The sequence below is a fragment of the Pongo pygmaeus genome, chromosome 1, assembly GCF_028885625.2.
Source record: "Pongo pygmaeus isolate AG05252 chromosome 1, NHGRI_mPonPyg2-v2.0_pri, whole genome shotgun sequence".
Classification (NCBI taxonomy): Eukaryota; Metazoa; Chordata; class Mammalia; order Primates; family Hominidae; genus Pongo; species Pongo pygmaeus.
The window spans coordinates 31,925,557-31,941,301 of NC_072373.2; the positions used below are offsets into that span (position 1 = coordinate 31,925,557).

The window sequence follows — 15,745 nt, forward strand, 5'->3', positions numbered from 1 at the left end:
TGCAATCCATGGCTCATGTTTTTCTTCTCCTAACTATCTTAAATATGTTACTCCAATGCCTGTATAAAACGTTGCTTTCGATATCTGATATAGTCTGATTTTCTTAGACATAAAAGTGACTTGGTTTTGCCTAGATGCTCAATGTGCATTTTCCTTTTCTTTAAAGGCCAAGAGTTTGACTAGACTACATTCTAATGTTGATAATTTTAGGTGATTTTTCCCAGGGATGAAGTTATCCTTTTTTGGTAGCTAGTTATTATTGTTTTATATATTAGTCTGTTTTCATGCTTCTGATAAAGACATACCCAAGACTGGGAAGAAAAAGAGATTTAATTGGATTTACAGTTCCACATGGCTGGGGAAGGTCTCACAATCATGGTGGAGAATGAAAGGCAGTTCTTACATGTTGGTGGCAAGAGAGAATGAGGAAGAAGCAAAAGCGGAAACCCCTGATAAACCAATCAGATCTCATGAGACTTATTCATTATTATGAGAATAGCGTGGGAAAGACTGGCCCCCATAATTCAGTTACCTCCCCTGGTCCCTCCCACAACATGTGAGAATTTTGGGAGATACAATTCAAGTAGAGATTTGAGTGAGGACACAGGCAAACCATCTCATTTAAAAAATAAATTTCAAGATGTTCTCAAATTATAATGTTTTATATTTGTTTTGTTTTGTTGTTTTAAAAATTTCTATTATACTTATATTGGATCTTCTTTGCCTATCTTCTGTAGCTATCACTTTCTAATCCTTTTAATTTCTTTTTTAATTTTAAAGTTTTTATTTTTTGCCTTTTCCATTTTTATTATATTTTCATCTTCTAGTTCTCCATAATATGGCTCACTCCTCTGTTCCTTTTAGTTTAATTTCTGAAATGATTTTTTTCCTTTTATTTCTAATTGCTTCCTAAATGCTATCATCTCTTCTTTTAAATCTTCCTTTTATCCAGTCCCTTTATTTCTCAACCTCTCTAGTTGTGACTTTTTCATATATCTTCTATCATTTTCTTAATTTCCTTTAACTTGTTTTAGAATTATCAGGTATAGTTTTCATTTTTGTGGGCATATCTAGAGTACTCTTACAGTCTCTAAGGACCTTATTTTTTCCTTTTAATAATCGTTCTTATTTATTTATCTGCAACACTGTTCTGAATGAGGTTTCCCGTACTTTTAAGAAGGAGACATGAGACAGGATAGCTTTCTAATTTCATGGCTTTATACCTCTCTCTTCTGTTGTTTTCATAAACCAGTCAAAATTCTGGCCTCATATTTTCCAATATCTGCCTCTTCTATTCCTCTCAATATTTTTATATAGACCTTCTGTTTCCTTTTCTCCTTGGCCTCTGTTCTGCTCCAGTTCGCTTCTGCTTCCACTATTTTTCCTTGGAGTGGGATTTTTATCCTGGGAAATCACTTTAATTTTTTAATTTCAAGAATTTGTATGATCCAACTAATCCAACACCACAGAACTATTACATCTTGGTCCTCTTGCACTCATTTATAAACTGGAATCTTTCAGTACACCTCCTACGTTTAGCATCTGTGTTCATCTTGTCTCCCTGTACTTTCTGTTGAGTGGTAGAGCTTTGGAGGTTTTCCTGTGCTTGGGGCCATTTGCAGATTCCTCTCTTTTTCCTGCCCAGGTGTTGATATGGCATCTCATAGCTGCCAATAATTTATATCCAACCACCTGTTTGAGGATGAGAAGGGGAGGGTTTGGGGAATACCTTGTTGGCTAGGTATTGGTGACCAGGGGTTTTCGGTAATGCCACGTGTTATTATATACATTCAACAACAGTGTCATTGCCACCATATTCCCAGAGTACTCTTAATTATGACTTTTTTTTGTTAAATTCTAGGATTTCAGGGCTTCTACATAGCATGTTTATTTTTAAGTGAGTAAATAAATTATTAGAGTGCTAAGTTGGTCAGGGTTTAATTTCTTTTAGGATGGTATTGTCTGTTACGAGAAAAAAAATGATGTTTCATGCAGTCCTTCACACACCATTAAGTGCCTTTTATTCTGAGTATATAAAAGACATTAGGCTAGGTGATAAGTGTGGAACCCAGATGCTATTCTGTCTGCATTCCAAGAACTTACATTCTGGCCAGAAAAACCTGGATTCTGTCTTTCACTCCTTTCAATCTCTCACCCTTGTTCTCTTTATCCATGCACCACATCATAACCAGAATGACTTTTGGGGAACCCAAATCTATTTATGTATACTTAAACCTTGAACTCGTGGGCTCAAGCTATCTTTGTGCCTGAGCCTCTCAGGTAGCTAACGCTAAGGTGCACACCACTATGCCTGCCTTTTTTTTTTTTTTTTTTTTTTTTTTGGAGTGATAAGGTCTTGCTATGTTGCCCAGGCTGGTCTTGAACTTCTGGCCTCAGGAAATCCTCCCATCTCAGCCTCCCAAAGTGCTGGGATTACAGGCATAAATCATCCTGCTGGCCTACTTAAAAATTCTTAATGGCTTCTCATTGCCTTAAAACCAAGTCCTAAACATGGCTTGCAAGGCCTTCCTGGTCTAGCCTTTCTTATTTTTTCAGCCTCATATCCAATTACTTCTTACCTTGAATGCGATATACTAGCTGCAATGAACTTGTTTTACTTCATCAAGTAAACTATACCATCTCTATGGTAGATTTTAAGACTCATAAAAAAGATATAAAGTGTTGTGGGAAATCAGCTTGAGAAACTATGATTTGGTATGCTGTGTTCTGCCATGTTAACATAAATGACACTTTCATATTTTAGTTTGTAGAATACATTTAGACCTTATTAGCTACTAATAAATCTATTCTATTTCCGGTTTGAACTGTAACAATAAAATATGATCTCAACTGCAGTTTCTCTACTCTTTTGTACTCATGATTGGGCCTCAAAAATGCCAAATTATGCCATATTCAGTTTATTTTATACAAATTTCCTTTGTGGGAAATTATGGGTAACGTTTATTGAATGCATACTGTGAGGCACACATTTCTTTAATCTTCACATCAACTCTGTGAGATTGGTTCTGCTATCATCTCCATTTCACACATGAGAAAGGCCAAGCATAAAAGGATTAACTAACTTGCCCAGGTTCACCCAAGTTGTTAAGTGAGGGAGCAGGAATTGAACTTTGTCTCTTTGGGCTGCACAGTCCACACTCTTAACTGCTGTGCTCTTCTGCCTCACAAGATGAGTAGATGGGTAGTTGAGGAGAAATGAAAAAAATAGATAATTTAAAATATATGAATTTAGTTGAAGAAAAAGATTTCGCCATCGTGTTTATAGCTAACACCATAACAGCTAAGATTCATTGAGTGTTAATGATGTATTTTAACTCATTGAATTTCCAATATTACCCTATGAGGTAGATATTCTTATCATCCCCATTTTACATAGGAGGAAATAGAAGGGTTAAATAGCTTTCTCAGGTCAAATGGTGGATAATTTATACAGCAGTATCTTTTTTTTTAGTCTTATTTCTATGCCATTTAAAAGTAAACTTGACTGCTTCCTGAAATCTGTTATCTTGCCTTTAATCAAAACTGTTGATTCTTCTAAAATAGTCACTTAAACAGTATGTAGATCGATTTATGTGCAAAGAAAAGTGACAACATTTTGCAATCATGACTAACCTGATCGTTGTTGAATCATTTGGCATTTGATTTCTGAAGTTTATAAAACATAGGGACTTGTATGTTTTTCTAAAGAAAAGCATTGTAAAAATGAGAAGAGGAAAAGACAGTTTATATTTGAAGTTAATTTTTGTAGGGTAGTGTTTTTCTCCATAGACATTTAAAATCAGTAGACCTCTTAAATACAACAAGTAATAGACCCAATTTAACAAAATTATAAACTGCCTTTGGTTCAAAGATCTTAATGTCAAAACTATCCTGAATATAAGTTAATGCTCCCCAACTTTCCAGTTATTTCAATTGAAGTGAATTAGGAGAATCCTGAAATCCTCTTCCTCCCAGTTGTTGAACATTAATGTTCATGTACTTATCACAAGCCTCGTGATACCTCACCTAGCTATTACAGTATGTTTTATAGTCTAGTAAATATTTGCTAACAAGTCTGTAAAAGTTTTAGGGATATAACATTCATCTACCAAAAACTATCAGGCAGGAGGAGGGTCTGAAAGCATTCTTTTCATAAAGTTACACTTAGTGAAATGCAAAATTATGTAGAAAGAGAAACATTTTAGAATAAAAGTACATGCATATACTGTAAAAACTAGCTTCAGTTAACAAGCTTAGTTTTGCAGATATTTTTATTCTAAAGCCCAAGAAATGGAACAAATATGTTTTGTAGTGTTCTGTAACTAAGCATTTATATATTAAAGAAATTGGAACCACAATAAAAAGACTGGTTAACATGAAAACAGATTACTAATTTTAAAAAGCCCTGACATGCCTTGTTAAATTTTATTCAATAAGTATTTCTTAAATACCTGATATGGCAAGACATGTAACTGCTAAAGAAAATGTACTTAAAGACATAAATCAGATGTGGGCCTTACTGCCTTCAAGGAATATACAGTCTGGCTAGAATATTAGTTTGTGTACATATATAGCTGTAGTTTAAGGTAGAAAATACTGTTTTCTCCCATGAGTAAGAGATTATTTCTGGCAATGGGTATCAGAAGACTCTGCATAAAGGAGGTGGCATTTCAACTGTGTCATAGGTTTCCAATTGAATTCCACCAATAAGCAATAGTTTAACCTAAATGCAAGTAAGTTTGCATTTACATGGTAACACTGTCTGACATATTTCAAAATAGAAATAACTTCTTATATATTTCAAAAGTTTCTGATATTCTGGCCTAATATTAAGACATTTAGTCTTATCTTCTCAATATAGAGATAAAAGTAGCAAGCACATTTTTTCTTTGCTCTTTAGTAGTCCTATTCAGAAAATGTACATTATAGCATATAGAGCTGTTACATTATCATTACCATATTACTTTGCACGAGAAGCAAAGTCATGGGACACGTTGCAGAAAATCAAAGCTGAACTCAGTCTTCAGCCTGTATTTGCCAAATCAATTATGCAAGTAAATTGTAGACTCTCTTGAATGAGTGAGGACTCTCAACTTCAAGAGTTACCTTGGAAATGGATCCACATTTGACTCCATCTCTGCCTGAGAGCAACTTCCAGAATTGTGTCTATAGAGAATTATGGAGCGGACTTTTTCCATTGAATTCAATTTGTCAGTATGATGAATAAACTGCATAAATTAAATAAGAAGTTTCTTAAGGGGAATTTTCAATAATTGTGAATAGACAGATTTATAGAATTTACTAAAACTTGATGTGTGCAGAGAGATATCATCTCCTCCCACTGCTCCATATGTGCCAACTCCAGTTATACTGAATTGCCTACAGAGCGACACAGCTATGGCATGTCACATGCACATCTGAATGCCTTTGTGCCTCTGCAAATGTGTTCTCTCACTTAGGAGCCTAGAATGCCCTTATATGCTGGTTGAGGATTCTCTTTGAAAATTGGGTTGGAATCATTTTTCCCACATGATCAATAGACTTGAACCCCTAGAAAATGAACATCGTGTCTTTTTTATTTCTCAATTAAAAAATGTATTTCCTGTCTGATGGCATAGGGCATGGCATGCATTACATTTTCAGCAGAAGTTTATTAAGTAGATTATAATAAAGTAAGCTGGATGATGTAGTAAGGTACGGGGGAAAAGTAGTTCCTTGGAGTCAAGAAAGCTTTGGTACAAATACAATAACTTAACTCTCTGTTCATGGGATCTTTGACAAGCAACAGTTTCTCTGGACTTCAGATTCCTCGGATATGTAATGGGTTTTTATGAGGATTACATTATGTAAAAATTACTGGCATAATACCTTTTATATAGTTAAAACTCAGTGAGCCTGGATGTTTATAGTAGTTCAGATAATAAATTCCAATACTTAAGAAACCAACATGTATTAAACGGAAAAATAAAATTAAATATATATATTCTCTACTTTGCTCTTTAAATTCTATTATTTCCTGTGCTGATGAAAGAAAAACACTTAGCACGTATCTGTCCTAATATGCTACCTCAGAACAGAACTTAGAGCTTGGCTTAGAGTCTGAGATATCAAACAGAAGATACAGTAAAAAGTCAATTCAGCAAACATATCCAGATATCATGTAGTGTACTAGATGAAGTAGATCCCAAAATGAGTAAATGCACGGACTTCCCTCAAAAAAGTTAGGAATATTAGGAATATCTCATAATTTTATTATAGACATTATAAATGGCAACCATAGCATCCTAGGAAACATTTAATAATACTGTCATTATCAAAGAGAGAGTGTGGGATTACATCTGAATCTGTAGTCTATTTTGATAGGTTTTTTACGTGAGATCCAAGATATCATTTTTAAGCAAATTACAATGAGCATAATTGTTGAAACTCTACACTAAATATCAATGATAAACAGATTCCAGAAATGTATAATTATAGCTGAGAATGAGGTAAACAGTTTACTAAGTGCCTACTATTTCCTAGGTACTGTGGTGTGAAGAATAAAAGAATGCTCCAAGATGCCTCAAATATCAGATTCTACTTGGAGAGACAATATCCAATTTCAATTCAGGCAAAATGAATTTTCCTCAATTTCCCCAAAGAAGTGGTCTGCTACTATAGCCCTGTGGATTTGTTACATTGCATAGTAATTTATTGTTCATGTTCATTTCCTACATTAGGCTATGAACTCCTTGAAGGTGGGAGCTATCTTAGCCTTCTGTTTAGTTTAGCGTCTAGTAGAATAACTGATACTTTGTCAAAATTTGTCAATTGTTGAGGGAATGTTTTTGAATAAATTTAAATAACAGTTCAAGAAAGAAGTGTTACTATTTAAAAAAATTCATGATTGATTACCACCTGAAATGTTGAGACAACAATAGTTACAGTAGTTTTATTCATTTTAGTTCAATAAGCTTTTCTTGTGCTTTTAATATATGAAAAACAAAGCTAGGTTCTGGGAATTAGACATGGTTCTTGGCCTCAAGTTGTTTTCCATATATATTTAGCTGACAGTCTCCTCTAATCTTAAAACAACTTGAGGCAAATACTATATACTGTGTGGTAAGATATGACAGCAATATGCACAGATTGATGTGGAAATACGGAGAAAAACACTTGGAAGAGTAGCAAGGTTAGGAAAGTTCAAAGAGGAGAAAGACGTTTAGACTTGAGGGCACTGGGAGAACTGAAGGAAAAAAGCAGGTTCTCTAACATGGGCAGAATTAAGAAACAGAAAGAAAAATTTTTAGGGCAGAAATAGGAAGCATAGAAAGAAAATTTTTTAAAGTGGGTAGAATACATTGCTCTAATGTTAGCACATATATATGGTCTCGATGACTAGCAGTTGTTTAGAAAAAAAATCTAAAGGACCTGGAAAAATACGGGGCATGATGTAAGCTGAGATATAACAGCAGGTCTCTCGAATTGATTTTTAGAAATCCCATTGAACATTCCCCCAGATGTGAGAATGTCTTCATTTACATATAGTAAAGAAGTTGTAATAATTACCTGAATTTCATAAAACAGCCGCTACCATTTTCGGTTATCATTTGTGTGGAATAATGAAGCAGTACAAAAGAAATATTTAACTGAGCTGTTTAGGAATATGGTGTCGTGTATTTCTTAACATACACAAGGAATGATATGATTGGACTAGCAGTCCTAGGCTTTAGATAAAGCAGGAAACATATCACATGAAGGAGGCAAGACATCTTTGAAGTACCAAATGGTGGCCAAGAGAGCATCTGCAGCAATAGGCTGATGTCAGAATATCAGTGGGTTTTCCTCTCAAGGACTCTTGTGGGTTTTAATTGAGTTTTTGAAATGAAAATGAGTGCTACATTCTGGTATGTTATGACACATTTAAAGCAAGCAGAAATGGACAATGAAGAAAAACTTAACCTTTCTATTAACTACCAAAAAAATGCCTACATGATTTTTTTAAATGACTTTAATTCTTCCTTTATTGTAGCATAATGGCAATTTTCAGATGTAATGAGTTTACTCTGCTATGTGTTTATTTGGTATGTGTTTAGTGACACCCTACACTAAGCATTCTTCTGCATGTGTTGTATGGCAAAATGCCTTCCATCTGTTCCCTTTAACTGTGACTCTAGGTAAATTACTTAACTTTTTTGTGCCTGGGCTGCTTATCTGTAGGGTGGGGATGATAATAATAGTAAGAGTAATAGCTAACAGTTATTGAATGTATAGGCATGTGCTAAAATGTTTCACATAAATGATTTCTAAATAAAGTCTTTTGAGGTAAGCACTAGTCTAATCATAATTCTTGAAGTTAAGGAAATTGAGGCAAAGAGAATGTAAGTAACATGCCAAAGGCTGATAAAAAGTCTTCTCAAACATCGATAAGCAGACTTTTTCAAAGCTCTAGTGAGAAAGCAGACATGGTGATACAAGAAGAAACATGTCCTGACTCCCTGGCTCATCCCAAATGCAAATCAAACCAGTGCAACCTGTAGCTTGAATTTACACCACAGCTGCCGCAGTGCGAAAAGCTTGACTTTGCCTTTGAGAAATTCATCCAGCTGCCAAAACCACTTACATTTATCAATACCATTGTTTTTCTCTTTTCTAATTAATCTGGTTATAATTTGTATCTTTCATTGCATGCTTAGTGTAAGAAAAATAATAATAATGAGAAGGGTAAAGAAGAAAATTCCCACAAAATGCCATCACACACAAATCATTATCATCAGTATTTTGTTGCACACTCTTCCATGCCTTTCAACCCAGGCCTATGCATATTCATTGATTTGGATATTTTAGTTTAGTGCACACACCTATTCTGTGTTTTTTGGTATTGTGATTTTAAAAGGTGACCTATATATATGGCATATTTTAAATATTCCAATGACATTTTAAGACAAGTATTTTCTATTTTAGATTATGAATAGTTTGGTTTAAAACTACTGAGTCTATTTTTTTTGGGTAACCCTCTCTGTTAATCATTCAGAATCAGATGAAATTCATGCATCCTCTTGCTAGAAAAGTATGCATACATGTATTTTGCACATAATTTCAGTAAGTTTCTGGCTCTTCTGAAGGCTCCCACCTTGTCCCCTGCATCTCACCTCCTTGCATGCTACATTTCAGCCCCGCTGACACTGCTTTGAGGAGTCAGGAGAGTCCTTCACTAGCAGGGTGGCAGCAGGAGTGAAATGAGCTCCTTCAGAAGCCTTCTGACACAGTGGTGCTAAAACGGGAGTGTTCCCTGTCCCCCCTTGCAGGAGGTGTGACAGGGGTGTGGCTTGTCTGCTGGTCCACTGTGTGCCCTCAAACCCCTTACGGGAGGAGGAACACCCAGATGGGCAGGTACAGGAGCCAGGGGTGAGCACTTTGGGGCTCGGCCCCACAGTAGCATCTAGGGGTGGGTACTTGTGACTCCCAAAGCCCAAGTGGGCATGGTGTGTGTGTTACAGTGCACTCTTTTAGCTTTGCCATCCACAGACAGCTTAAGTGTTAACGAGCTCAGTGCCCTCTTGGTACCCAGGTCCTTGTCCAGTGCCCAGGAAGAATCCAGTCACACAGGGACTTGAGGATGGTAAATGCAGGGATTTTATTGAGTGGTGGAGATGGCTTTCAGTGAGATGGATGGGGAGCTGGGAAGGGGATGGAGTGGGAAGATGGTCTTCCCCTGGAATTTGGCCGTCCAGCGGCCAAATTCCTCTCTGACTATCCCCAGCCAAATTCTTCTTGACGTTCAGATGCTCCTTCTCTTCTCTCTGCCACACCATTCTGCCGTGCTTCTGCTCTTTTGTCTGTCTTCTCCTTGTCTGCTGCTGGAGCCTGGGGCCTGGGGTTTATATGGGTACAGGATAGGGAGGTGTGGCAGGCCAAAGGCAACTTTTGGGCACAAAAACAGGAATGCCTATTCTCATTTAGGACCATAGGTTTCGAGGCTTGAGGGTGGGATCTTTGCCGGGGTAGTGCCCTCTTCTACCCAGTATTTCCCTGTCTCCTGTCCATATCAGTGGCTCACTCACACTAGGCACATAGGAAACACAATAAACAGTAGCTCCAGAAGAGGCCACCAATTACCTGTAGCAGGATAAAGCAGACTGGGAAGAAGGAAGTTTGGACTCGAACCCTCTGACTAGAGTGGAAGAGGCACTAACAGGACAGATCCATCTGAAGCAGTGAGAGGAACTACACAGTGGCAGGCAGATCATTCTATCTAAGGGGTAAAGCCTCAGACTACATGTGGTGGAAGGTTAATCAACATAGAGTCAAGAGTTGCCAACAGGTAGGCAGTGAACAGGGATAGGAGCCAGAGGCAGCTGATGCTTGGAGAAGGGTCGGCAGGCAGCATTAGAAAGAGCCTCCATCACCAGATTCCATTTCACGGCCAGGAATTGAGCATCTAGGAGGTCAAGGCGATTACCGAGTTCTGAAAGAACTAAGTTACTACAAGGTTTGTGGTAAGGTAGGGTAAGTCTAGAATAAAGCTTGGACCCAATTACTGAAACCCAAGTACTAACTTCAGTGCACTGAGCTAAAACTTAAACCACCTCTTGCTAAGGTCAGGTTTGTTCCAAAGAGAAGGTAAATGGGATTGAGGCAGAATGTGAAGTCAAATGACCAAAGCCATCAAGAGAGAAGACCAGAGCCAAGAACTGGTCAGGCTGTGATCCACGATACCAAATGCAGAGGGTTGCTATGAATGTCCAAAGAGATCATGCACAAAAAACTGCTTTGAAAGAAAACACCACCATTAAAAACAAGGATTTGGCTGGGTGCAATGGCCTGTAATCCCAGCACTTTGGGAGGCAGAGGTGGGCGGATCGCTTCAGGTCAGGAGTTCGAGACCAGCCTGGCCAATACGGTGAAACCCCCGTCTCTAGTAAAAATATGAAAATTAGCAGGGCGTAGTGGTGTGCGCCTGTAGTCCCAGCTACCCTTGGGGGCCAGGAGGGTGGACGTGGCGCTGAGGTATGAGAATCACCTGAGCTCAAGAGGCAGAAGTCACAGTGAGCAGCGCCACTGCGCTACAAACTGGGGTACAGTGAGACTCTGTCTCAAAAAGAGGAGGAAAAAAAAAGAAAAGGTTTTTTTTGTTGTTTTTTTTTTTTTTGAGACAGAGTCTCGCTCTGTCGCCCAGGCTGGAGTGCAGTGGCGCGATCTCGGCTCACTGCAAGCTCCGCCTTCCGAGTTCACGCCATTCTCCTGCCTCAGCCTCCCGAGTAGCTGGAACTACAGGCGTCCGCCACCACGCCCGGCTAATTTTTTGTATTTTTAGTAGAAACGGGGTTTCACTGTGTTAGCCAGGATGGTCTCGATTTCCTGACCTCGTGATCCGCCCGCCTCGGCCTCCCAAGGTGCTGGGATTACAGGCGTGAGCCACCGCACCCGGCCAGAAAAACCAGGATTTAATTCAATCTTTCTAGTCGTTAAAAAACATTTATACTTGAAAGTGCTTGATACTTATTGTATTGTGCATTTGGGTACTAAAGGAAAAAAAGCTAGATACTGATGTGTGTCTGTTCAGTTTAATACGCTGAGACATACTGACACCAAGTAAAGCGGGGAGGGTAGTTTGGATCTAGAAAAGGAAGTTCACACGGGGCTGGGTTTCCCAACCCCCATCCTTCTCTCTGCCATTGGAATGCTCCTCCAGTGACACCACAGACCTGCTTTATTTCTGTGCAGCTGATGCCCTGTCCAGGCTGATATTTTTCTAATTGACAGTGAGTGTTCTTGCCAAATGCCAGGGCCCATAGTCACGTCTGTTTGTCTCTGTCTTGCAGCTTGTCAGAGGCTGCTTGGGAACACATTTTATCCAGGGGGCAGCTTTAACTAGGCCTAATTCTCTGAAAAGCCTCTGTTTGTAATTGCATACAATGAAGAGACAAGTTCCTATTGTCTTCTCTTTACTATTATTGCGTCTGACACTGCCTGCTTCAGTCCTTGTCAGCCCCTGTCAAAAGCCAGGTTTTCAGGCAAGGTGGTTCTCAGTAGAGTTTTTGTTTCTGTTTTTTGTTTTGAGTTTATTGGGTTGTTGTTTTGTTTTGTTTTGTTTCTTTTTTCCCTCCAGATAAGATGTCCAGCTTCCTGCCACCACCCCATTTAAAAGATAGCCTTCAGCCAACGATGGGGATAAACCAAGTGAAGTCGGTTTAAAAAGCAAAATAAAACAAAAAGACTTCTTTTTGAGTTCTGCTTTTCTAATATTTAATAGGAAAATTTTCAGAAGTAATACATGGGAAACAATGTTTCAAATCGTAAGTGACAGACCTGTAACAAAAATGCACCATTTCTTTATCCTTTCCACTTCAGGATAGGTTGGTTTTGATTTGTCTCCCTTCTTTTCCTCCCCATGCAAATATCCCAGCTAAAACACATATCTAGTTTATTGGTGTTTTTCTGATACACCTTACAAAAGGATCTTAATATTGTTCTTTAATAACTTGGGTCTGTTCCTAGGACGTTGCATTGTCATTCTCAAAACACCACAGAAGAAAGAAACAGAAAATGCCGACCATCCCCTTGAGTAGTATTCCAAATGTTCTGCTTTGCAAAGACAAATGACTCATTTAGACTGAAGAAACAAGGCTGCCTTTGAGACATTCACTGATTTTAAATTAAAAAATAACTGCTATGGTTTACATTAAGAGTGACAACAAAATGACAGAGTAGACCTTACTTAGTGTCATTTGTAGCAACTCCACTGCACCTGTCTGAAAGAAGGGGGGTGTGGGGCAAGCCTAAATGGGGTGATCTTATGGATCAATAATCCAGATCTCTCAATGCTCTGTAGCAGACAGTCAATTCTTGATAGAATTACTGAAATATACAGCTAGCTGTTTTTCTTATGGCTCAGGTCTTCAGGCTTGGTGTTGCTGAATTTATTAACTTTATTCTCCTTGAACATTTTTCTCTTTTTCTTTATGTAGCTATGTTGGGGGTGGGGGAAGGGAGTTGAATGAAAATGTTATATTTCATTTGCTCTGTGAAGATACCCAAAATGTTTGGTCCAGCAGATGGAAAAAAAAAAGGTTTAGAAGAGGGAGTTTGTTGTTCCTGAAGTTTGTTTTTCACTATCTTTGTAAATAGGCCTACATAATAAATTTTAAGAAGTATGAAAAAATAGTTGTAAAGGCAATATTGACTTGGGAGAGCTATTTTCAAACAATTGGAATACTCCAATTATATATAACTAGTGCAAGAACAAAATAAGTAGAAACCAATGGTATTAATAGTCACAGTGAGCATCTAATATCAGGCACTCAAGTATTTCTTCTTCTTATTTCTAAAAATGTGTTTCTTAAGAAACGTGCCCTGGCTAATAATTGTTTTAGCTTAGTTTGAGCTTTAAAAGTATCTGAAATCAATAAAACCAGCCTTAATTCTTTTAAAATTTTTATTGATATTTAATATTTGTACAACCAAGAAGTTTCATTGTGCAGTAACTTGCATCATTCTTTAGTTATTATAACTGAGATGAGGAAGTGTGTGTCTGAACTATGGCAAACCTAGTTGGTCTCCTCCCTCTTCAGTCTCAACCGTGTCCAACTCGAGCTCTCTACCAGCATCCATGCATCTGGTCTAATTTGTCTCCTTTTATAAAATCTTTAATGACTCCACATTGCTGTTAAGTCCAAACACCTTCATGGGGCAAAGGCGGCATGTATGGCCCCATGGTCCAGCCCCAGTGCTCTTTTCCGTTCGTGTTATACAGTCCCTTCTGCAAACACTGCTCTGCAGACATCCTGAACTACTCATAACTCCCTGAACAGAGCAAACTCTTTATCACTCAGAAATTCGTTCAGCAGCAAGCATAGAAAACCTGACCTGCAGTGGCTTAAACTGTAAGAATGTTTATTATGTTTTAACAGAGGATCAGAAGTAGCTAGTTCATGAGTTGGTTTTCACAGCTTGATTACAGAAGACCCACACTGCAGAACTCAGATTCCCACTTTATTCCCTGTTTTCAGAATGGTACCTTCCCCTCTCTTCAGCTATTTCTGATATCTGAGCCTGTCTGGTATATGCTCTACAGAAGGTAAACTTTACTCTAGCCTTTTGCTAAGGGGAGATTTCAATAGGGATAAGATATGTGAAAGGATACTTTTTTACAAAAAGGTAATATTATGACTCTCATATGGATATAAAGTGGGTATGTGTTAAAGATTTTATTTAATTCATTAGCTAATGAGGGAACTGGGCAGATGTTATAACCAGTTGAAAGGAGAAGTCAAAGAAGCTCAAGTGTATATAGAGTAAAGGAGTATTGAAATGATTGTTTAAATGGACCCAAAACTAGCTTTTCGACAGAAAGGAGCGTAGTCATTCCACAGGACAGAATTTATTTGTGTTTCTGTAGTTAAGAAGTATTTCCCATTGCTTTCGGTTAGCTACAAGGTAGAGTTGTAAAATAGCTTCCATAGAACTAGCATTCAGTGACTGAAAGGGTATACTCCTGAAAGCATAGTTTTTCCGTGGAAGCACAAATTTTATCCTACCAAGGAAAAAATGTATATTTGATGCAGCATATTTAGGATTGTTGTAAGGACTAAATATTATAGTCTTTACTAGTCATTAATAAAGTTGGTTATGCCTGCCGCCACTACCACTGTACCTAATTACTTCATATACACATATTTATGTCTTCTTTCTCCACTCTGACTTTAAATTCTTCCAATAATGAGACCTGAAAGTTTCATTTCCTTTGTATCTTCCATCTTCTCTTTTCCCGTCTCCCCATTTTCACCACCACTGGAGTCTTATGCTAAGTCCATAATAGATACTGATAAATGTTTGCTGAATAAGTAAAGGAATAACTTTAAATTTGTACAAAAAGAGTATGTCTTCTCTGTGACATCGTTCTACTTTTTAAAAATGTATATATAATCTTAAAAAATAGACACAGTCATAACTATTCATTTTTCTTGGCATCATGAGCCAAGACCATACCTCAAAATCCAATGAAAATGTTATAGTCATGCATGTTAATGAACATTTGGAGAGCCAAGCAGAGCTAAGTTAGTCATTAACAGAATGAATTTTTGAAAGGTTTTTTGAAATATTTTAATAATTATATTTATTTTGTAACAGAAACAGTATGTGCTCAATAAAAAGGTAAAAGAAAACTAGACAAATGCTCATTTACTCTTAAGATACGTTGATAAGTTTTGTGGTATATTTTTTTGACTGCATGTGGCCCTTAGATTACTCAGATCATTAATTATGACTGTACTTTGTGTTTTATAAATAAAACCTATATTTGAAATAACTGTACTCTCCAGCACTAATTTTTCATTATATTTAACCATCGGAGTATATGTGTTTAAATATATATCTTGAATTTTGAATTTTACCTGAATAAATTTTAATTTTTCCCTTTTTTTTCTTCCTAATAATCTGTTTATTTTCAAATTAGTTTCTTTAAAACCTCAGGATACTGTCAGATATCTCTCTGTCTTACTAAAAGAACATGTGCTGTCATAAACATGCTTCATTTATTTCTGCTTCATGTTCCCCAGGCCCTATCCCAACCCTGCATCAAGGATTATGATGCAGGAAATGAACACAGAATCTTTCTATAGCTTGAAAAGTCTGAAGACTTTAAATCCTTTCTTTTTTGTATTCATCTTGATTTCTAATTGGCCCATTTCTTATTTTTTTATATAACTTTTCAATTCAGGAGATCAAGATTAGACAGAAGAATCTAATTGTATAGTAGCTGGTT

The 15,745-nt window shown here is 37.2% G+C and overlaps 1 protein-coding gene across 2 annotated transcripts in view; it reads left to right on the forward strand.

Annotated features, from left to right (window-relative positions):
- Positions 1-15,745, forward strand: part of GPATCH2 (G-patch domain containing 2) — a 202,561-nt gene that overhangs the window by 163,810 nt on the left and 23,006 nt on the right. The window contains exon 9 of one of the 2 annotated variants that reach the window (XM_054478238.2): positions 6,523-8,350. The exons of the other annotated variant lie outside the window; for it this stretch is intronic. Within the exon in view, the coding sequence (XP_054334213.1) occupies positions 6,523-6,619 (97 nt within the window). The 3' untranslated portion in view covers positions 6,620-8,350. Of the gene's footprint in view, positions 1-6,522; positions 8,351-15,745 lie in introns of those variants that run through there. 2 annotated transcript variants of the gene reach the window in all.